General features: G+C 49.0%; 1 protein-coding gene across 1 annotated transcript in view; it reads left to right on the forward strand.

Annotated features, from left to right (window-relative positions):
• The window catches only part of DYNC2I2 (dynein 2 intermediate chain 2), a 255,373-nt gene extending 244,908 nt beyond the window's left edge, over nt 1–10,465 (forward strand). The window contains exons 8-9 of the mRNA XM_085614066.1: nt 7,968–8,125; nt 9,180–10,465. Of these exons, the coding sequence (XP_085470192.1) occupies nt 7,968–8,125; nt 9,180–9,418 (397 nt within the window). The 3' untranslated portion in view covers nt 9,419–10,465. The remainder of the gene's footprint in view (nt 1–7,967; nt 8,126–9,179) is intronic.
• Nucleotides 10,466–24,860: the final 14,395 nt, after the last annotated feature.

Below are 24,860 nucleotides of genomic sequence, written 5' to 3' on the forward strand. Positions count from 1 at the left end.
GCCGTTGTCACTCTTTTTATTTCCATTCTGCTTCATTGACCTTCGGCTACCGGACTTAAACTGCAAAAGCCCTGCTACACTCCCCCCTGAATCCAGCACATTCCAGTGTCCCAGGAGCAGCCAGTAGGCTTGGATACAAGGGAAAATGAAAATGCCCACATTTAAAAATAGCACAAGTGTGTGGCACAAAGGGCAAGCTGCATCTCAGAGTCTGCCTCGGACACAGAACCCTCTTCCCCTCACATTTGTGTCTTCTTCACTTCAAGCAAGAAGACATTGCTCCGTTATTGTTACTTTCATGAACTGAAGGAAGCATCCTTGCACCTTCTGCAAACATTGAATGTCTGTTCAATTTAATCATTTAGGAACATGTATTAAGTGCCATTTAAAGGACAACTCGAACCCTCAACCATTCTTTCCAGAACCTTCCACAGTCTCCTGTTTGAACCAGATCCCACGCTCCAACCCCCAGTCTCTTCAGCACTACAGTTGGCATCAACCCACTCTTTGACAGCCTCAGTTCAACACACTGGTGTCCACCAAACCCAAACTGTAGTAAGCGCTTAATGCAATACTAGGAAAGACTGGTACTCCTCATCCTGAAAACCCACTTGTTCTTAAAGCAGCAAGTACTTACTACAAACTCTATCTACAAATTCCGATCCAACTACTGCAACACAACTTTCTCAGAAGCCAACCCTGACGAGCACTGTTTGAGGCTGTCCGTGCACCACAACCGTCTCGGAAGTCGACAGCGAAGAACACTGTTTGAGGCTGTTCGCTCACCACAACCGTCTCAGAAGGCAACATTAAAGAGAACTGTTTGAGGCTGTTAGCGCACCACTACCATCTCAGAAGCTGACAGTGAAAAGAACTGTTTGAGGCTGTTAGCTTCTGAGACGGTTGAGGTGAGCTAACAGCCTTGAACAGTGCTCTTCACTGTCAGCTTCTGAGACGGTTGAGGTGAGCTGACAGTGAAGAGCACTGTTCAAGGCTGTTACCTCACCACAACCGTCTCAGAAGCTGACAGTGAAGAGCACTGTTTAAGGCTGTTAGCGCACCACTACCATCTCAGAAGCTGACAGTGAAGAGCTCTGTTCAAGGCTGTTAGCTCACCACAACCGTCTCAGAAGGCAACAATGCAGAGAACTGTTCAAGGCTGTTAGCGCACCACAACCATCTCAGAAGGCAACAATGCAGAGAACTGTCGAGTCTGTTAGTGCACCACTACCATCTCAGAAGCTGACAGTGAAGAGCTCTGTTCAAGGCTATTAGCGCACCACAACCATCTCAGAAGGCAACAATGCAGAGAACTGTTCAAGGCTGTTAGCGCACCACAACCGTCTCAGAAGCCGGCAGTGAAGAGAACTGTTTGAGGCTGTTAGCTCACCACAACCGTATCAGAAGGCAACAATGAAGAGAACTGTCGAGTCTGTTAGCACACCACTACCATCTCAGAAGCTGACAGTGAAGAGAACTGTTCAAGGCTGTTAGCGCACCACAACCGTCTCAGAAGCTGACAGTGAAGAGCACTGTTCAAGGCTGTTAGCTCACCTCAACCGTCTCAGAAGCCGACAGTGAAGAGCTCTGTTCAAGGCTGTTAGCTCACCACAACCGTCTCAGAAGCCGACAGTGAAGAGCTCTGTTCAAGGCTGTTAGCGCACCGCAACCGTCTCAGAAGCCGATAATGAAGAGCTCTGTTAAAGGCTGTTAGTGCACCACAACCGTATCAGAAGGCAACAATGAAGAGAACTGTCGAGTCTGTTAGCGCACCACTACCATCTCAGAAGCTGACAGTGAAGAGCACTGTTCAAGGCTGTTAGCGCACCACAACCGTATCAGAAGGCAACAATGAAGAGAACTGTCGAGTCTGTTAGTGCACCACTACCATCTCAGAAGCTGACAGTGAAGAGCAGTGTTCAAGGCTGTTAGCGCACCACAACCGTCTCAGAAGGCAACAATGAAGAGAACTGTTCAAGGCTGTTAGCGCACTGCAACCGTCTCAGAAGCCGACAGTGAAGAGAACTGTTCAAGGCTGTTAGCGCACCACAACCGTCTCAGAAGCTGACAGTGGAGAGCACTGTTCAAGGCTGTTGGCTCACCTCAACCGTCTCAGAAGCCGACAGTGAAGAGCTCTGTTCAAGGCTGTTAACTCACCACAACTGTGAGAAGTTGGCCTGGCATATGCTGGTCACTAGTTCTAGTGGCCCCCTTGTACCAGTCCAATTCGACTCTTATGGTGATAGGTTAAAGACAACCTTTAAAGAAAGCCATCCTAGTGGTAGCTGTGGAGAGCAGCCTTCAGGCTAAGTCTTGAAGCTTATTGTTTTACCATAGATAACCTCTTGAATAACCAAATGAAAGAGTAGTCCACACAGGTGTATATATATAAAATATATGTATTTATTCTAGGAATAACCCCAATAGTCTCTTTATGAGGCTAGAGGTGGAGATACAATTCAAACAAGCATTGATAGTTACAATAAATAGCACTGGAATCACAAGGCCCCTGGGGGGACCAAACCATATATCAAAAAAGTGGTATAAGAACCACGACAATTCTACAGACAATGCCTAGGGCATTTAGGGTCGCTGGCCCCTTGTGAAACCACCCAAGGTATTTAGGAAGGGGACCCACGGGAGCAGCGTGCAGTGACTGAAGTTACCGTCGGGATCTCTATTATAACCTATGGAGAATGTTGCGGTTTGATTTTACAAGTTTGAAAACACTTCTAGCAGGAGTTCAAGTTCAACCCTTTAGAGTTAAGCTTTTGTAGGGCCCACACCCACGAGAGTACCGAGGTACCACTGTTACCTGCCCCAGGGAAGCCGGGTCCATAGGTCGTTTTCGATGTCGGGTCGCGGGCTGATTTTCAATGGCAAAACGTGAAGAACTGCTGCTAGCCATAAGCGTCGTCGTTGTCGTGAAGAATGAAAATGTAGATCTTGTAGAGAGGAACCTGAAAGCAGAGGGGACAAAGTCTGGGTCACGGCACAGTGACCAGGGGGCTCAAGAGAAGGAGCCCTTCAATGTCGGGTGCTTCCAGGTCGAAGAGGTGTAGCTTGGATTGTCAGCCACGGGGGTCCAGGAGGCTTCAAGGAAGGCCAGCTTCTGGAGGGCGACTGTCCCACGAAGGATGAGGGTCGCTGCGGTGTTAGTGTCCGGATTGGATCCACTAAGCCTTGGCAACCGCAACCCACGCAAGAAACACAAAGCAGCTACTGGTGCAGACCCACAAGGTCTGAGCGAGGTCTCCAGCGAGGAGACTGAGGAGCAGGCCTGGAGCAACCAGGGGAACTCTTGGAATCGAAGATTGTCCTCCGCTAGGGCCCACAAGTCGAGAGACAAGGGACCGCGGAAGGCAGCAATTTGGCGTGCTTAAAGGTGCGCCCACGGTTCGCTGGAGCGGGCTGGGGCGTCTATCTTTGGCACAGATGCTGCTGAGAGGTTGGCTCAATAATGGGCCAAAGCACAACTTCCCCACTCGTCGGGGTCGGGTGCTGTGCAAGAGGTGGCTGGGGTATTGGGGATCTCGGCACCCACGGGGTCCACGGTGCAGAGCTTTGCTGTGCACACTCACTGGCCTCTGGGATGCTTGGAAACCCACCTCAAGGCAGGAAAGAGTCATCGATGTCCGAAGGAGCAGCGAGGTTCCAACCGGGTCACTTGCAGTGTTTCAGGTGCCTGCCAAGCAGGGGGGTAACTCCTTTACCCCAAGGGAGATTTCTTCAGGTAGCTGTGCGGCAGCAAGTCGAAGGTCAAGACTGTGAAGATCAAGAATAATCTGAGGCTCTGGGCTCCCAGTATTATACCTTTATCCAAAGATTGGGGGAGTGTCCAGATCAGGGTCCACTAATGAGAGGTCAGGCGGGAAATGGTGGCTACACCCTCTCCCCTTTGTGTGTTTCCCGCCTGGGCAGGGGACAGGATGCCCCTAAACCGGTTCCAGGCGGTCTATACAGAATGTGGGCACTGGAGAAGCCTACGTGCAACTCTGAAAGGCATCCTATGGTGCACCCACCCAGTTCCAATCCACATAGTCTGTCTGGGGAGGTGGGAACACCTCCCTGCAACAGGATCCCTATTGTCCAGCTGCCGTGGCTGGAGTTCTGCCCAGCAACAGGCAGCCAGAGTCGTGTGGGTGGCGGGTAGCATCCATTTTGTACTTCGCGTGCACTTTTAAATTGGTGTCTAAATTCTGCCGCTTTTCCCATATCGCCCCTCTAGCAGGGAGGAATCATGCCCTCAGTCCCATGGCTGGATTGGGGGTATGATTCCTACATGTTTGACACCAAACACGATATGGGTCTGTGTAGCCATTCTCAAGTTATCACGCTATCGCAATAGACTTATAATGCGGTTAAGAGTATATGGTATGGCTACACTACAAACAACCCAGTAATGATTTTACGAAGGTTGCAGAGGGGCCCTACTCGGGTAGGGGTCCCCCCTCACACATCTCCGCACCCTGCCTTGTAGGATTAGCAAGGCCTGCTCTAGGGGTGACCTATGAGGATATATGTGTTGTATTAAGTGGGATACAGGATACCTATATCCCTGTAAGGAGTGCAAGCACCACCTTCCCCAGACTACAGTAGTGGTCTGGTGGTGTAATTTGGTATGGCTGTCCCAGGGGTGGCACAATAAGTGCTGCAGCCCCTGGTAGGCCTCTGAGGGACCCATGCCCTGGGTACCTAGGGTACCATCTACAAGGGGCTGGTAGGGTGTCCTCAGTATCCAATTGGAAGGTACCTAGGGTACTCACATCAGTTTTAGGGAGGAAGCAGATAGGCTGGGGTCCTGGATAGCAGGCTCCCAGCCAGACTAGTCAAAAACCATCCAAATACCAGGCAAAAAGTTGGGGGCAACCATATAGTCAGATTCCACCTTCCTACAACAACCGTCTCAGAAGGCAACAATGAAGAGCACTGTTCAAGGTTGTTAGCTCACCTCAACCGTCTCAGAAGCCGACAGTGGAGAGCACTGTTCAAGGCTGTTAGCGCACCGCAACCGTCTCAGAAGGCGACAGTGAAGAGAACTGTTCAAGGTTGTTAGCGCACCACAACCGTCTCAGAAGCCGACAGTGAAGAGCACTGTTCAAGGCTGTTATTGCACCACAACCGTCTCAGGAGCCGACAGTGAAGAGCACTGTTCAAGGCTGTTAGTGCACCACAACCGTCTCAGAAGCCCACAGCGAAGAGCACTGTTCAAGGCTGTTAGTGCACCACAACCGTCTCAGATGCCGACAGTGAAGAGCACTGTTCAAGGCTTTTAGTGCACCACAACCGTCTCAGAAACCGACAGTGAAGAGCACTGTTCAAGGCTGTTAGCGCACCGCAACCGTCTCAGAAGCCGACAGTGAAGAGCACTGTTCAGGGCTGTTAGCTCACCTCAACCGTCTCAGAAGCCGACAGTGAAGAGCACTGTTCAAGGCTGTTGGCGCACCGCAACCGTCTCAGAAGGCAACAATCAAGAGCTCTGTTCAAGGCTGTTAGTGCACCAGTTCAGTTTTCCCATCTGTCTTCCTTAACTCTCTAGACTTTAGTCCACATTCACTTTTTCCATCTCTCAATACACATGGATTACACCACCACATCATGGTAGCCAGCCCCCACAACAAGATTCACTGCCAATCCGCCATCCTCGCCAATATAACATTCCTTCCTGGCACTCTTTCAAACCCGTCTCTAGCAACAACCTGACTGCATTCTCCAATTCCCCAAAGTTATGTCCTATGCGGAGCCTCCTAGTTTCTTTTCAAGTCCTTTTTCCCAATTACCAGTGCTCACTCCCAGTTTCCGTCTCCGAACTGGCACCTTTCGATCTTTTCTGAAAACGTGTGAACCACGTCTAGACCCTGGCGATCTTTCCACCTACAGCCATAACATCCACGCCGTTCTTCCACATCCAGTTCCTTGAAGGAGCAGTTCCACAATAACTGTACACCTACATACCATCAAAACCTTTTACTAGTGGCCTAGCAATTCAGTTTCTGCATGTCCGAGCCAAAGGAGACCCTTCTCTCCTGGTGCATTAACCTCTTGGCCGACATCAACAGAATTGATTATCAAGTTGTACCCTACCCCCGCTCGGCCTGCATGTTTCACTACAAAACTGGCTCCCAACTTTATTGGCCATTTAAACACACTATCTCCATATTCACTTGTCCAAATCCCACTCTCCCTCAAGTATGGGATTCCCCTTTTTAACTCATTAGGTTTTGATCGTATTCTGCCTGTAGGGCAGAAGAAGGTCTCGCCTACATACTCATTAGTCCAGTCAAGACTTGTGGGGCGTTCAGTTCTGAGGCTCTAGAACAGTAGGAGTTAAATGATCACTTCTGTCCCCTTTTGTTTGGACCTGTAGCTGTGTGAAGGGTAGTGGTCCTACTAAAGCCAGGAATGACATCGCATACAGCAGTGTGTTGCTGTGCTCCGGCCTTTAAATCAACCCTTACCCTGAAGTGTCTGGATTCTTGTGCGTTTCTTCAATATTGCTGAAGATCATAATTCTTCGTTTTCACTTTTATTGTATTCATAATGGGATACTTCATGATAGTTGCTGTGTTTTCATACAGTGCCCCTGCCTTCCTCTGTTCCTCAGTCTGGGTGCTGGCCTCTTGGCCCATCGCAGTGAGGGCCCCTGCCTTCCTCTGTTCCTCAGTCTGGGTGCTCGCCTCTTGGCCCTCGTAGTGAGGGCCCCTGCCTTCCTCTGTTCCTCAGTCTGGGTGCTGGCCTCCTGACCCTCGCAGTGAGGGCCCCTGCCTTCCTCTGTTCCTTAGTCTGGGTGCTGGCCTCTTGGCCCTCGTAGTGAGGGCCGCTGCCTTCCTCTGTTCCTCAGTCTGGGTGCTGGCCTCCTGACCCTCGCAGTGAGGGCCCCTGCCTTCCTCTGTTCCTCAGTCTGGGTGCTGGCTTCTTGGCCCTCGCAGTGAGGGCCGCTGCCTTCCTCTGTTCCTCAGTCTGGGTGCTGGCCTCTTGGCCCTCGTAGTGAGGGCCCCTGCCTTCTCTGTTCCTCAGTCTGGGTGCTGGCCTCCTGACCCTCGCAGTGAGGGCCTCTGTTCCTCAGTCTGGGTGCTGGCCTCTTGGCCCTGGTAGTGAGGGCCCCTGCCTTCCTCTGTTCCTCAGTCTGGGTGCTGGCCTCCTGACCCTCGCAGTCGGGGCCCCTGCCTTCCTCTGTTCCTCAGTCTGGGTGCTGGCCTCTTGGCCCTCGTAGTGAGGGCCCCTGCCTTCCTCTGTTCCTCAGTCTGGGTGCTGGCCTCCTGACCCTCGCAGTGAGGGCCCCTGCCTTCCTCTGTTCCTCAGTCTGGGTGCTGGCTTCTTGGCCCTCACAGTGAGGGCCGCTGCCTTCCTCTGTTCCTCAGTCTGGGTGCTGGCCTCTTGACCCATCGCAGTGAGGGCCCCTGCCTTCCTCTGTTCCTCAGTCTGGGTGCTGGCCTCTTGGCCCTCATAGTGAGGGCCCCTGCCTTCCTCTGTTCCTCAGTCTGGGTGCTGGCCTCCTGACCCTCGCAGTCGGGGCCCCTGCCTTCCTCTGTTCCTCTGTCTGGGTGCTGGTCTCTTGACCCTCGCAGTGAGGGCCCCTGATTTCCTCCTCTCTTTGAATTGGTGGTGGCTGTTTGGGCAGACATTCCCCACCAGCCACAGTCACTGAATCTGTCTTCCACCCTCCCCCCTTTCAAATGCTTCCTTTAGCCAGGTGTAGGACAGTATGGTTGGGCCTCATTGCACCCACCCTGTTGAGTCCTGGGGATGTAGGCACAAAGTTCCATTGGATGCCTCTTTTACTTCAGGTCCGCTTGAGTACAAAGATTGGGCATCCGTTTTGTAGACTGACTGGCTTCGCCCCTGCAGTGCTTTGGTATTAGAGAGTAAGAGCTGGGTTTGCAGCAGCTCAGATTCAAGTTACCACAGAACAGTCCTCTCCTCAGCCCTATTATTTTTTCCACAGTAATCCTATCTTTTCTCCACAGAAACCTGTTCCTGAGTGCTGGCACTGATGGACATGCACATGTGTACTCCATGCTCCAGGCACAGCCCCTTCGCTCTCTTCCACTGTCTTCCAAGTACCTGTTTGGCGCACGTTGGTCTCCAGTACGACCTTTGCTCTTTGCTGCTGTTTCTGGGGAAGGTGAGTACTTTTTGATCTAAAGCAATGTAAATGGTCCAATGGAGGCTAACAAGTCCACCATATTCTTCTGAAGGAGAGGCATTGTCACAGCCTAACCTTGACTCAGTGGCTGAAGCTGTGCACTAATGCAGTGTAAGTAGCCTCATGTAGACAAGGGGTCTCCCATGTTCTTCGGGAGACTAGGTGTAGGGCGATACAGGAACCTACCTAGAGACGTAGGCACAATGGCCACAGCTGTGCTGCGATCTGTGGTAAAGGCAGATTGAAGTCAGTCGGAGGAGAACGTGCAGGAAGGCGTAGGTCTGCACCAGACATCAGGTGCAAGAGCTTAGATCTGTACGGTCTGAAGGCGAGCACGAGGAGATGACGCTGACATTCCTCCTGGGGTCAGAGGTGATATTCAGACATTGTTGTGCTTTTGGTGCAAGACATCACAAGGTAAGAGTCATCAGGGAGACTCAGGAGGCACATCACTATATCACTGAAAGCATGGAGAATCAGAAATGTATGGCCTTTATACAGAGAAGCTGTGGGCAAACTATGTAGCATGATTAAGAATAAATGGGGAGAGGCAATGAGTTCTGTGGATATGAGCTCCAAAACATCTAGAAAACCAGTCGCTGCAGTGTTGTAGCAAGCTGGGCATGGGGCAGACCTGATGGGCGTGAGGGCATCTTTCTGTAGGAAATGGCCAGACTCGCTGGATCCAGCAGCCCCTGTCTATAGGGGATGTTCCTGCTGATCTGTAGGGATAAGGGTATGCCTAGTAGGCTTGACAGTCATCCACAGTAAATTAGAAGGCTGGAACTAAAGGAGACTGAATAGGCCTTGTCATCTCCACCAGGAGAAACATGGGCAAGCTGAGTGTGCCAGTGGTAACCATCTGCAGGTATGTGGGCAGGCTCACTGAGTCTGGTGGCCACCACTTTCAGGAACATGGGGCAGCATCAATGTGCCAGTTGTCTCAATCTGCCATCGGTGTGTGTGTAAAATGTGACATTTATAACTGGTTGAAGTGCTTGCTTTATTGCAGAATTTCCTTATTTCCCTGTAGGAGAAGTTCTACTGTATGATCTTGGAAAAAGTTCTCAGAAGCCGGCGGCTGTTATAAAGCAAACCTCTGATGGTCAGCCTGTGCACTGCCTGGAATTCAACCGGAAGCAAGCGCATCTGCTGGCTGCAGGCGATGCTACTGGAGTCCTGAAGATCTGGCAGCTGAGCTCTGAATTTACAGAACAGGGTGCAAGAGAAGTGGACCAGTTGGAACTACTAGCAAACGAGGCTATGGAGTGACGCAGTTCACGGACTGAATGGGAAACTCTGCAGCGCCATTTCTCCTTTCAGTCAATTTGACTCTACTGAAAGGTAAACCACAGTCTGTTCTCTTTTGAGTCAGTGGAACTCTGCTGAAAGGTAAACTCACTGTGCTGCACTGACAGTTCTCTTCTGAGTCAACAAGACTATACTGAAAGGTTAACTCGCTGTTCAACACTACGTTTTCCTGTGAGTGAATGGGACGCTTCTAAAAGGTAAACTCACTGTGTGGCGTTGAGTCATCTTTGAGTCAGTGGAACTCTACTGAAAGGTAAATTCACTGCATGGCACGGACGGTTCTCTTTTGAGTCAACAGGACTCTACTGAAAGGTAAACTCTGTGTACGATGCTGATAGTTTTCCTTTAAATTCAGCATCTCTCTAACAAAAAGTGATTTTTTTTTTTCTGCATCAGTGGCAGTGCTGCTATTTCTTCTCCTTTTTAACAATGAGTCGCTACTGAAAAGTAAACTGATTGTGCGGGTTGTGCGGTGCTGCCAGTTCTTCACTGAGTAGACAAAGAGTCTCAACAGAAATATAAATCACTCATGCCAGACTCCTCTGAGGGAACAGGAAGACAACTTTGAATCTCTGCATTTAGTGTCACTAGATCTTCTGAGTGGATAAGCCTCCTCAAAAAGGTAAACTCTGTCCCTGGTCTCGGAGGAGGGATAAAGTCTCTACAGAAGAGTGAGCTTGGGTTGTAGCACTGTCACTCATTCCAGGTCTCCATCGAGTGACCAGCCATGGTATGTCTGCTAGGCTGGAAGGGATGCGATGGAATTGGTCTTGGCCATGGTATATCAACGGTGCTGACCTTTTGAGCATCTCCTCGGATTTCCTTGTCCATTATTCTCCTCGTGGTGGCTTTGCTCATACGAGGCCTGTGCTCCAGAATGTTTGATGCTTGGAATCCTCATTATCTCTGAATTTAAAGCAGCCTAAAGCTGTAAGTGTGTGGCATTGAAATCTTTAATTCCTGTAACTCCGCAGGAGCCTGTACCTCCAATAAAATGCACTGACCTTACCCAGCAGATGAAGTCATTTGTTTCCACTACATCCAGGCCTCTTCAATGTATGAGCTGCCTACTTTCCCAGTTGAGGCTGCCAGTGCTTGTTGCATACGAATGTTATTCTGGAGACATGGCCAATTCTTCTAGACCCAGTTGGTAGGAACAGTTTCCCAAACCTCTTGAATAAAAGCTTGGCACCCAGCTATCACGGGACATGCTGTCCGCATGCAACCAGTTTACTCCCCTCCCCCGCCCTCCTCATCTTCTGCTCCTTCCAATGATCGGCTGTGACTGAACCTGGCCTAATCCTGTTGCTTTCTTTTGGCCTCAGGGCTATACTCCATGTTGGTGTTCAATAATGCTCTGTTTTTCCTCCAGATGTACGGTTTGGCAGGTGCCTGAATTCACTGTCTTGCTTAGGCAAACCTCTGAGCTCTAACGTCATGCCCCTTCAGCTGCACGGTCTGCAAAGAGCCACTTCCGCCACACATCCCTTGAGACAGCCGACATCATCCATGCGAACGAAGCCTGCAGTAGTGAGTTGGTGCTGTAGAGGAGAGCGCATCCCAGTTCCTTAACCCCTGTTCCAAATGATTTGGGTAGTTTAGGGGCACACACTAAAGGGTTGAAGAATATTTCCAACGCTGAAAAGCCTGCGGCACAGGCACAGTTTTGGGGTCTGTTAAAAGTGGACATTAACACAAATAGCAAGCTCTGTCTCACATATGGGTTCTTTAAGGTTATGTTCAAGCTCCATTGATACTGATCAGAAGACGGCTCGAAAATAATTCCCCACATTGCGCTGACGTCATTCGTTGTCAAAATAGATCTACCCTGCAACCCCAGAAAGTCACCCACGGTAGGGATAGGAGAGAAAGGTGGTGGTTGCAGACAGAAGTCGTTTCCTGGGATAAAAGCTCTTTCTTCACAATACCCTTAGCCTGTGTTAATATTCAGAGGACCATAACACAGAGGACTGCTTTAGCTAAATAGAATATGATTCCCGGGGTAAGGCTCACTGGTCTAGGCGGCACACAATGCGTGCCTTTCTTAGTAAGTCCGACTACTGACCCCTTTGCAGTTCACATGAGCTTGGCAGTGGTTGACAGCGTGTGTGTTTTTTTTTTTTCCAATCACAGTTACAGAGCTGATCTTTTTGCTGTTCTCTGTATTTCAGTGAGTGACCTCCCAGCCTTGTCTCTAAAGTTCTGCTTATTTCCATGTAGCTGGGTCTGTTTCCACACCCAGTGTGCTTCAAGAATGCCTGCATGTATCAGAGACAAATGATTGTATATGGCTAGTCTGTTTGAATGTGAATACAGTAGAATCCTTCTCAGTTTGCCTCTGAAAGCATGTTCCACAAGATGGAGGATAAAATCAGTCAGCCAGTCTAGCATTGCGTATTGCTAGAATTCCTGTTACTTTTTAATGTAGCATAAGGCTGAAGTGTGAGGAGGATGGAAATGGGGCTCCTTTTGGATTTGATCTTTTGCTGTCTCCTGCCTTTTTTTCCTTCCCGGAGCACTCCCGTTCGATTAGATGCAGGGTGGGGGTAGTCTGCAGACCGTGATTTTGACAGGGCCTACTGCTTGTGTTCGCTCAGAGATTCTGCTCCGAAAGGCTGATGGGTGTCCGGCTTCTCTGCTTTTTGCGCTCAGGTTGTGGTTTTCTCCCAGTGGAGACCCCCGTCCTCATCACCTCCTGCTGCCTGCCATCACCCAGATCCAAGGGTCTCTATGCAATGGAAGAAGAGGGATAAACAAAATGAAGGAACTACTTTCAGCTGTTTCAAGGACAGCGCATGTGGAATACACAAACCATGCCTGAGAGAGGAGTTTAGGAGAAGGACTGAAACTACCAATCCGTTTTTTTTCTCATCTCACTGACCGGTGAATGTGACGCCCTGCAGGGTGTCTGAGAAATATGCTGAGATCCAGGTTTGGTGCTTTTGACAGCCAGCTTCCCAAAGGTTAGGGGAGCTCATTTGAATGAGATTGTAGCTGTTTCTTGGAGGAACTGTGTATTCGTAGCATGTGTTGGGTGCAGATACACATGCTGTGCACACTCTTGCCATTTACTGTTGGGTTCGGACATTGTTTTTCGCGAATAAGTCTTTTTATTGCTGACGTGACGTCGAGCCTCCTCTTCGAGAGAATGCGCATCTTCAATAGCTCCATTGTTAGAGTGATTTTTTTTTTTGTCCGCCACCTGCTTTGAACGGATTGTGCCGGAGCTCTGCATCTTCGAAGCCTGTGGAAGTGCAACCTACTCGTAGCGGTTTCCACTCGAAGAGTTCAACTAGTTCTCATCATCATCCTAAAAATTGCCTGGATGACACACAAAGCCCTCCACTTCAAAATCCCTAGATATCTGCTCAGAAACTAGAACTCTCTGGTGGTTCCAGATCATCCAGAAGCTCCAACTCTTTACTGCTGAAACCTCAGAGATTCCGCAAAAAGAAAGCCTACTACCAATCTTTCCCTGGGATTGCTCCAAGAATTTTTTACTTTTTCCCCCTTAAAATTAGAATGAATCCCTCAACTGTGTCCTTCCAGAAAGAAGTCCTCACACTCCTTCTGAACAGATTTCTTGCTTGAGCCTACGATACCCATCCCGATTCTTCAATTTCCCTCTTGACTACGGCATACCGGCGACCTGGTGTTTTCGATTAATCAGTCCTGACTCTACTCCCACTTTTCTCAACACTACATGATCCTGCAGTTTTCTTGACTATAATAAATCTGTTCTTATTGGGTTATCTCCTCTGCTCTCTGAACAATGTAAAGCTTACCCTTCCTCTCTGGTCACTACTTTATCCGGTAATTTTTCTCGAATATGATATTATTGCTCCACTCTATGTATACCTGTAGAGCGCTCTGATACCCACAAGGGTCATGTTCACGCTATATAAAACTATCAAAATAAATAAATAAAAATAAAGTTTTCAGCAACTATTTCGTTCGGGTCAGCTTCAACACGAGGGCCCCCATCCAAGTTCCGCCTGGAATGTTCGGCTCCGGATGATGGAAGGTAAAAAAGAGACTCTTTAGGCAAAATACGCATACTCTGACCAGCACGACTTCTGCAACCTCTGCTTGTCGCAGGAGCGCAACAAGCAGGACTGCACTGATTGTTCAAAAATGAGAAAACCTTATGCTCCAGACATGATCAACACTTAGCTCATACCATGGAGATGGAAGCGTAGGCTGAATACTCTGCAGATGAGGAGCCACAGCTAGAGATCAGCGACAAAGAGGACATTCCCGTAGAAGAGGGTGCCATCTTGTGCAGTCCGCACTATGTGACTTCTGATGACTCCAGGCAACATGAGAAGGCACACTGCAACAAGTTGATGATGTTGGCTGTGAAACTTCTGGAAGGTCAGGCAACATCGGGCACAGGACGAAGACCATTCCAAGGGCTATGAGTACCCAAGGTCCCCATACCCCCACACATACTGAAAGACTACCCCCACAGCCCTCCCACCATTCCTTTAGTGCGCCCCAGCCTTAGGGTTCTAGCTGACACCGAAAGCATGCCTTGGAGCCGAGACAGGTTGAGACTGCGCTCAATACAGATGGGGCTCAGGCCACAGGAACCGACATTGAGGAGGGGGGGGGGGGGGGGAACAGCCCTTGCAGCTGCAACAGCACTCGGTGCATACAAAGCCATCAATGCTTGCGCAGCCTATGGCACTGACGAAACCTTTGATGCCCCACCCTCTATCAGGGTCTCCAAAGCCGAAACATATGGCATCGACGCAGCATACCCCGTTGGAGCCGAGCCGCATGTCGACACAGAAGAAACCATCGGAGCAGAGCGTACGTCAACTTCAAAGAAACCATCGGCATCGACATTCCCCACTCTAGTAGAGCACAGGCAGAAAGCGACTGATAAGGACATGGTGCCTAAGAAAAGTAAAACAACAACCACTGCGAATATGGAGTGGAATGGTTTTGAAAACCTTCAGTAACTAATGGTTAAAAAACGTTCTCTGGAGGAGGAGGAACATTTGCCTGAGAGGGCCCACAAATGAAAAGGCTGGACATTGAACTACAACAGCCTCTTCCAAAGAAGAAGTGTATGGATCATAAGCACTTGTCCTGTATGGATCATAAGCACTAGTCCTATGCCACTTGACATTACACCACCTCCACAGCCTATGTCACCATCATCCACATATTCAGACGATGCAGACATAGAGAGCCCTAGTCATTTTCCTCATGACGCAGATTCACAGGCAGCCCCTCCCCAAAGCCCAGACCCTTGGGACGCAGATGACGTAGTACTGCCAGACCTAGACTTCGAGGTGCCAGTCCCAGCTAAAGCATCACTTCCTAAAGACACTCCATCCTGTCATAGTGGCATTAAATGAGCTGCTGAAGACCATCAAGTACAGAGGAAGAAAGGGACTTGTTGTTAGTCTAGACACTCTCCAAGACCGAGCGCTGCATTCAATATTTACCAGTCATCGGGTTAATGCTGACAGTCTTCAGAGAGATTCAAAGACCCGGTAAAATCTAGGGTACTAACACCACGCATTGAATGGAAATACGAGCCTTCCCCTAGTGACCCACATTATATCAGGGGACACTCAAAATCTCCTGGTTAAAACAACTGAAAGGCAGAGGGCAGCCTCCAAGAGTACTGGAGATGCGCCTCCTCCTGATGAGGAAAGCAAATGCATAGATGCGTCAGGAAACCGGGTTACAGTGGGCCATGCAAATCATTGGCGCATAGCCAACTCTGTGCGTTTCTGTCGCGCTGTAACAGGTCCACTTGGAATGACATTTATTTATCTTCTTTTGTAAAGCGCTCTATCACCTAACAGGCATCCTGGCGCTGACATTGAAAGTGCACGTAGGAATAATGCTACACAAAAGACTGACAACAGATTATGCTTTGGGGAAGAGCAAGGTTTTTAATCTCTTCTTGAAAGGGAGAAGATCCCTCACTTGTCTCAATTCTAGTGGGAGTTTATTCCATAATCTGGCGGCAGAGACACTGAAGACTCTGCCACCGGATTTCATTTTGTTGAATCTCGGTATTTTAACCAGTCTGGCCGAGGAGGAGCGAAGGCTTCTCTCAGGTACATACCAGGCAAACTTCCTCTGCATAGATACTGGTCCAAACCCATGCAGGGCCTTAAAAACTAGGCAAAGGGCTTTGAACTGGATTCTTTACATCATCGGGAGCCAATGCAGTTCCGCCAAAGCCAAAGAGGAGGAGGAACCTCTGGGCCTCCCCAAGGATAACTTGGCTGCTGTTGACAGAATCCTCTGGAGCCTATCTATTGGATATCTCGGGGACTCCAACAGCAGCGCATTGCAATAATCCAATCTGCTTAATATAGTGCTTTGTACTACCAGCGCTCGCGCGCGAGTAGGAAACAGAGGAAAAATCTTCCGCAGGATTCTAATGATAGCGAAGCAGCTCCCCACAGTTTTGTTAACCTGCGATTCCAACGTCAGTTTGTTGTTAAATATAATGCCCAAATGTCGTACCTTCTCAACAGGCCTCAGTACAGTGGATGTTTCTAGGGGCCAAACATGTACGGGCAGCACAGATGGAACCTTCCCCACTGAGCAATAGAGAACCTCGGTTTTACTGGTGTTAAATTGCAATGAATTCTCCCTCAACCACCGAGCTGTAGCACACAGGCAGTCATGAAACACTTCCAAAGATGTCGACTGTTCTCCCTCTAGGGAGAGAATCCTGTGCGTGTCATCCGCATAATTTACGATGTTAATGTTATGCGCCCTTATGACAGCAATCAGGTGTTTCATGTAGATATTAAATAAAATCGGGCTGATTGCAGAGCCCTGAGGCACGCCATGCGTGATGTTAATAAAGTCAGACTGGTAAGGAGGGAGGGCCACCGCTTGCCTCCTCTCTGAAAGGAATGATTGAAACCAGCTCAAGGCCAAGCCTGCTACTCCTACCTCCCTGAGCCTTCTCAGCAAGATAGCATGGTTGACCGTGTCGAACGCGGCAGACAGGTCAAGCAGAATAAGAACTGCTGCCTGACCTCTGCCTGCACGCATCCGAAGCTCATCCATCACGGTCACCAAAGCAGTCTCAGTGCCATGAGCAGGCCGAAACCCAAATTGCACATCCTCCAAGATCTTATTGGTTTCCAGATATTTCGAGAGAGTTCTACTAACCACACTTTCTACAATCTTTGCTGGGAAAGGCAGCAGGGAAATCGGCCTATAATTTTTAGGGCAGGCTGGGTCCAATGTAGATTTCTTTAAGAGAGGTGTCACCAATGCCTGTTTCCAACAGGTTGGTACCACTCCACTAGAAAGAGACTGATTACAAATAAGCCGGAGTACAGGGAACAGCTCTGCTCCAAACTCCTTCCAAATTTTCTGTGGCAGAGGATCGAAAGGTGATCCAGAAGAAATACCTAGAGCCACCTTACCAAAATCCTCTACTGACAGTATCTCAAAGTCAGTTAAGGTATTGATAGGCTGGGTCTCTGTCCCTCTAGTTGTATTACCTGTGCCACTCAAATCTCTGCCACTAGAGCCCTTGACCTCTAGATCTTCTAACTCAGCTTGCATAAAATCCCCACCGAGGTCATCAATGATAGTTTTAATTTTATCACTGAAAAACCTCGCAAGACTATCGCAAAGGTCTTGTGTGGGAGGTGTCTGGTTCTTGGCACAGGGCTGATTAAATTGTTCAGTATATTAAAAACACTTCTGGATTTATTGGAAGCATTCAGAATAGTATTAGAAAAATACTCTCCTTTAGCAATATTTCTTTCTTTCTTATAACCAGTAATCGCAGTTTTCCAAGTGTATTTGTCCTTGGCGTCATACGCTCTTCCCCACTTCCTCTCCGCCTGCTTACAGTCAAGTTTTAGTTTTTTTAATTTGTCGTAAACCAGGGGGCCGAGGGCCTGCCCACTCTCTTATATATTTTTTAAACCCAGTATAGAAGAGATCTGTGAACAAAAGGTCACATCATTTTCCTCCACCTGCTTATCTATCGAGAAACAGTCCTCAAGATAAAACACAGGGGGTAAACCTCTCTTTCTTAAGAGGGCCTTCTACTCTCTACTGACATAGTTACTTATAATACTGGCTGCTTGATTATTACAAGTGGGATTATGCACTTGGAATTTAATCAAATAATGGTCGGACCAACCCATAGGCAAAGTGTCCAACATATTAAGAACATGGTCGTCCGAAAAGATTAAATCAAGTGTATGTCCTCCCTTATGCGTTGCTTTGACAACCCGCTGGTATAGGTTAAATCCTTCACATGATTGGAGGACATTGTTATAGCCAGAATCAAGGGTTCCATAAAGCCAAAGATTGAAATCCCCCAAAATCACTAACCTGGTATGTGTGGCAGCCATGTTACTAATGGTCTCCATCAGAGACTGCTGCTGCTGCACACTGATAGCCCCAGGAGGTCTATAGCAGTCAATCCCCGTCCGTATATGACCATTAGCATCTTTAATGGCAAATCCTAGCAGTTCAAATCCTTCGATTACGTCAATGTCTATTTTAACAATATTCCATGATTGTTTAAAAATCACACCGACTCTCCCACTCAATCTAGGTTTGTGACAGAATTTATACCCAGGCGGACAATCCAAGCCTGGTACTACATCGCACTCTGTGTGTCCAGGTTTCTGTCATGAATAACACATCCAATTCATGGAGTTCCAGCATCAACTGAATTTCCACGCTGTGTTTGGGGAGGGATCTTACATTTAACAATCCACAAGTGAGGTGACCTTTTTTAACAAAAGCTGATGTAGGGAACGCAGTCTCCTCAAATACAAGTTCTCCCCTACCCTTTACCGACTTACCAATGTTGCGAAGTTCCGCACTGGTGTATCTTAAAAGGCGGCAAACTGTAGTATTTCCCAGAAGTGTTCCAAAAGCGGCAGCATGGCTGGCGCTGTGCGCATCCGGTGCGCGGACGGGCGCAGACGGGCTTGCCTTTGGCGCGTCGCGCTCGTCCGCTGCCCGTGCGTGCGTTCGCACCAGCATGTCCTTTATAGTAATAGGACCCAAAAAGGCTATACTGCTAACCTCCTAAGATGGCGGGTCCGCTCTAACGGACGGACACCGCGAGGCCAGAGTCAGGATAGTTGGCGCCTACAGGTAGGTCTGACCATCTAAAATTCAAAGCAAACTATTTCTGTATATTTTTAAAACATTAAAAGATTTCTGTTTTTTAGTAAAAAAAGATTCTGATAGTCAAAATATTGCCCCATCCCACTGTGCAAAATCCCAAAAATAATTAGCAGCTCCCCAATAGCACACAAAACACAATGCCACAATCAATGTCTCTTACATGACATGGAAGAGTTGCTACAACATCTCCCAGAGCAGTACAAAAAAGGAGAAGAGTTAGTCACTGAAGGTAGGCAAATCTCAAAGGCAGCTATACGCTGTGCTCCAGGCAGCACAGACACTACAGCAGGAGAGATAAACCCCTCAATCCTTTTGTGTAGGCATACCTGGCTATGCATCTCTGGGTTCAAACCTGAGGTGCGAAATCCATTGGGGCACTGCAGTTCTTTCGTAGCTATCAGGGCAGAGGGGCCTCCAAGACCACCACCTCTGACACCCAGACATATCAAAAGCAGCAGCGAACATATCACCAGCAAGGGGGTAAAAGTTACTACAGAGGAGGCTTCGGGCAGGGGTGGTGGGGGAGGGATAACGAGAGAGGCAGAGGTGTAGGGGAACTCCCGGGAAAGGAGCCTCCAACTCCAACCAATGACTTACCACACATTCCTGCCAGACACACAACACCTTTCAGGGAAGGCTACAGCAGCTTCACCGCCTGGCTAGATAAAACAGACCACTGGGTATTATCCATCGTCCACCATGGATACTACCTGGAACTGAACTGCCCCCACCCCACGCCCTCCCAAACATTCCTCAGACCCGCAACCCTCACCATCAACACCTTCTCAAAGAGGAAGTAAAAGCTGTCTTGTTTAAAGGTGCCATAGAGCCCGTTCCACATAGACATCGTGGCAAGGGAGTATACTCCCTATTTCCAAAAGAGACGGAATGCTCAGGCTGATACTGGACCTACGATATCCCAACCGTTACATTTTGTCAGAACACTTTCATATGGTGACTTGACTTTAAGGACGCATACTCTCCTAAACCGATTCTCCTGCCACATCGCCAGTACCTCGGGTTTATGGCAAGTGGATGTCATTACCAGTTCAAAGTCCTGCTGTTCGGGGTGACGGCAGCACCAAGAGTGTTTACCAAACGCCTAGCAGTGGTGGCAGCCCAATTGAAATTACGCAACATTCATGACGTCCCGTTTCTCAACGATTGGCTGATCAAGAGCTCAACGAGACAGAAGTGCCTGCAAGATACAAACTACCATCAATCTGTTACACAAATTGGGGTTCACAATAAATGTCACCAAATCACATTTACAGCCTCTTCAGATACACCCCTTTCTGGGAGCAATCCTCAATTCAGTCTCAGCCACAGCATACCCCTATGGCCAGAGGATTCTCAATCTCAAGAACCAACTAGATCTTTTTTTAGCCAAATCGTCGCCTGCCAGTCAGAACAGCAATGCGCCTTCTTGGCAAGCTGGCCTCTTGCATAGCAATAGTTCCTCATGCCAGGCTTCACATGAGCCCTTTAAAGGAGTGTCTAGCATTGCAGTGGTCACAAGCGGGGAGAAGTTAAGAGGATCTAGTATTGTTTGCATCATTCATTGCACTGGTGGGCACAGAGAATCTCCTCAGGGGCAGACCTCTTTTGGTCCCAACCCTGCAAGTGACTCACTCATATGGAGTACATGACGGTTCAGGGCTCTTGAACCAGTCATCCGCAAACAATGCGCACCATTGTGCCGGAGCTTATCACAATTCAGATGGCTCTAATAGCCTTTCTCTCCAATATAACCGGGAAGACTGTTCTTTTAACGGACAGCATGACTGCAATATATTCCATTCAAAAACAAGATCCAGTTGTCTCAGCTGGCACAGGACATTTGGCACTGGGCTATCAGCCATCACATCTGCCTCTTGGCAGAGTATCTCCTGGGAGTGGACAATTCAGTGGCAGCCCTGCTGGGCAGGATGCAGCACCAGGTCCACGAATGGGAACTCCATCCCGATCCTCCACTGCTACTTCCAGCGGTGGGGGGAGCACTGGACGTGGATCCGTTCGCCACTGTAGAAAACGCAAAATGCCAAAACTTCGCCTCCAGGTACCACCATCACAGTCCATGGGCAATAAATACTCTTTGCGTGAATTGGTCAGGGATATTTGCATACGCTTTTCCGCCTCTCCCATTCATTCCATATCTTGTTTGGAAACTCAGACAGACATCTCTCAAGATGGTTCTACTAGCTCCCATCTGGCCCAACAACCCTAGTTCATGACGCTCTTAGAGTCGTCCCTACTATCTCATGAGAGTCTCCCCAACATACCAGCCTTCTCGCTCACAGCAAGGGCAAGATCAAGCAACCAAACCCCAAACAACTCAACCTGGCGATCTGCTCCGGATGTCGTAGAGTTTGGAAACTTGCAATTGCTTCAGGATGGTATGGCCATTCTACAGAAGGCAAGACACCCAACCACAAGAGTTTGTTATGCAACTAAGTGGAAACACTTTACACACTGCAGTATAGCCCAGCACTTAGAAGCTTGTGCTCCTGCTGTACAACAGATAGTATGTTACTTGTTACACCTACAAAAAGTCACATTCAGCACACACTTCATACAACTACACCTTGTGGCTTATCTGCAGAACCGTTGGCATCAGTAACTTTTTCGAGTACCTATCATTAAAGCCATCATGGAAGGGCTGCAAAGAGTAATTCCACCAAGTGCACCACCGGTACCCATGTGCAATTTAAATGTTGTTCTTACAAGATTGATGTCCCCACACCTTTTGAAACACTGCATGCCTGTCCACTATAGTTCCTCTCTTGAAAAGTTGCTTTCCTCGTAGCTAGCACCTTCCTAAGAAAGTTAATGAAATTCATGCCCTTACCATTGAAGAACCTTATTTTCAAGTCTTTCAAGATAAAGTCGATTGTGGACGAATCCCAAATTTCTTCAGAAGGTCGTCTCTCCTTTCCATTTAAACCACACCCTTTATTTGCCGGGTTTCTTCCCTAAGCCAGACTGTGGCAAAGAGAGCACTTCATACACTTTATGTTAAAAAGCATTGCTGTACTTGACCTTTTAGGAAAACGCATCAGCTTTATGTGGCCTTCTCAAATCCAAGAAAGGGTAAAGCCATTTCTAAAGCAGGTATTGCACAATGGATTGTGAAATGTATTCAAATTTGCTACATTAAAGCCAAACCTACTTTACCAACAGTTCCACGCGCATATTCTACTAGAACGAAAGGTGCTTCAATGGCTTTCATGGGCAACATCCCTTTAGCTGATATTTGTAAAGTATTCGCTCGGTCAAATCCACATACATTAACTAAACACTTTTGCATGGATGTCCAGGCAAGACAGCAATCTTTTGTGGGACAAACAGTTCTACGGACGCCATGTCAACCGAGAGGAGTACTGCTTTATGGTCTATGCATAGCATGTGTATGCATGGTATGCCCCCACTTTTTGCTGAATTGCTGAATGTACTTTGACTGAGTGTGCCCTGGACTCCTGCCAATCAGGGGCCCAGGGCCTATGTTCCTTCCCTAAAACCTAAAACCCAAATTGGCAAACCCTGGCCACATGTCAGCCCCTGGTAAATGGTACCCAGGGCCTTGTGACCAGGGAAGGCCTCTAAGGGCTGCAGCACTTATTGTGCCACCCTTAGAGGCCCTGTACCCTAACACAAACACACTGCCCTTGCAGGCTGAGTGTCTGGGTACAAGACAAAACAGAGAGTTGACATGGCACACATCCCTGTGTGCCTTGCCCACAACCTACACTGCCCTGGCATACATCAGCCACCCCACTCGCTGGGTGCCCGATGCCAGTGGTGTGGGCACAGGAGTATGAGCCCTGTGCCCCTACAGTACCCAGGTCAATTCCTGAGCACTGTAAGTGCAGTGCTGCCATTAAGAGTATATGGTGCTGGGAGGTTGTCATTACGAACTCCACAGCACCATAATGGCTACACTGAAGGCTGGGAAGTTTGGTATCAAAATTCTCAGGACATTAAACCTGCACTGATGCCAGTATGGGATTTAATGTACAATGCACTACCGAGGGCATCTTAGAGATGCCCCCTGAAACCTAACCTACAATCCACGTCTTGTCTGAGAGGCTGCCTAGGCTGCCACACAGCAGACATGTTGCTGGACCCCTGGGTGGAGAGCCCCCGCTCTCCTGGGCCTGCAACAATGCACATCCTGGGCGAGGTGCTAGGTCTCCTCCCCCAGGATGGGCAGGGGAAGCTTCAAAGGCATGCCGCCTTTGTGAGCTTCTCCAGGCCACTTGCTGTACTCAGCAACTGGCCCCCACCGGTTCTGACCCCCACTCTGGCTGGAAGACTGGCCGGAAACTCCAAGTAAGGACAGGGGATGTGCCAGCCCTGCCAACCCCACCCCTCAAATGGGGGAGGCGAGGTGAAGCACATAACCGGGCCCTCGCCATCTTGAAGATGGGAAGCCCTGCCCAATCAGGACTAGGCCACTGCCCCCTTCCCACAGGAGAGTGGCAGGATAGGGGGTTTACCCACCCCAGGGCAGGGACCCATTGGTCCCGGCCCTTTACCTACCTGTCACACCCCTAAATCTAGTATTTAGGGGCACCCTGAACCTTCCTTCCTCAGATTCCAGATTCTAAACTAGCAAAGAAGATCAAGAAGAAAGAAGACCTGCCGTGCAGCTGCTAAGAAGAGGTAGACACCAACTGCTTTGGCCCCAGCCCTACCGGCCTGTCAACCTCGAACCTGCTCCTGCTAAATCCCGGCACCGCCTGTGGCCAGCAACCTCACAAACCCCGGAGGACCTGGCTACCTTGTGACTCTAAGCATCTGGAACTCCCATGAGCAGTGGCTCTGCTCAAAGCAAGTTTCCAACCCCTGGCATCAGCCTGGAACCGCGAACCCTGCACACTCTGCACACGCCAAGCCTGGCCTGTGCCGGAGTGGACAAGGACCCCGAGGACGTCCCCCCGGCGACTGTGACCCCAAATCCAGCACCCAAGGACCCACCTCGGCGCTCCTGATGACGCCTGCAGCCTCAGAACCAGGGACCCCCCCAACCGCGATCAACAGAGGGTAAGATTTCCCGACATCAGAAGGCACCCCTGCACCCGGCGCCCTGCGGCCCCCTGTGCCCGACTCCTGGTTACCTATCTATCCTACAACTACCCAACTTACCTCTCGAAGTGGTGGTGGCACCCGAAGAATCTTCGTCCCCGAGCTTGCAGCCTTTGTTCGTCCTTGAGCTTTCCAATTGAAATCCATTGAGCGCCCGAAGGCTCAAAAGCACCCTGCACCCAGCCGCCCGAATAACCCTGGCAGTGCAACTTCTACTCCTACCTACTTCCCCATTTGCCCTGAGCAAGTGACCAGGAACCCAGCTCCCACAGCCGCGTGGCCTGCTAGTCAGCAGCCACCAACCAAGGCCCCCCCGCCCCCCCCCCCCCCCCCTGCCTCCCATAGGATAGCATTGAGCCTAACTCACTCTGCACCTGGCTGCCCCAATGCCGCTGAGGGTGTACCAACTGTACCAGCCTGACCCTGGGAGACCCCTGAGTCTGTGCCCAGAACCTTAACTCTGCCAGTCGAGTACTTACTCAAAAGCCGATAACTCACTTTTCTTCCATAGGGTAACATTGACTGGTTTCTTCTGAAATTTCTTCTAAGTGTGGAGTTTCTAAAACTTAAAATATTCACCTAAAATCAACCGAGTAACGAAAACGGAAATACTCACCTGCTATTAGGAGAGATCCCAGTGCTGGATCTTGGTGCCCAGCACTGACCCTGAAAAGTATTCGCAACCGTACATACCAATAACCCAATTTTCTTCCATAGGAAATCATTGACTTTTTTTCTGTGAAATTTCTTCTGCGTCGATTTTTGCAAACTACAAATATTCTTTAAAAATCGTACCAACTGTGAAAACGTAATTCATTACCTGTTTTAAATAGAGGTCCCAGTACTGCGCCTAGGAGCCCAGCCCTGGATTACAAAAGTAACAAGAACATACTTTACCCGTAACTTGAATTTTCTTCCATAGAGAACCATTGACTGTTTTTCTATGAAATTTCTTCGAAGTGTCAATTTTACAAACTTATAAATATTCCTTAAAACTCTCCTGTACAACTTAAACGCAGTTTCTCAACTGCTTACAGGTGGTACACTAGTGCTGGATCCAGGATCCAACACTGACCTAGAAAAAGTACCCATAACCCCACTTACCTTCTAAGTGAATTTCCTTCCATAGGATAACATTGGTAATTTGATCAGAAAAAGTTTGTCA

This window comes from Triturus cristatus, chromosome 1_2 (assembly GCF_964204655.1).
Source record: "Triturus cristatus chromosome 1_2, aTriCri1.1, whole genome shotgun sequence".
NCBI lineage: Eukaryota > Metazoa > Chordata > Amphibia > Caudata > Salamandridae > Triturus > Triturus cristatus.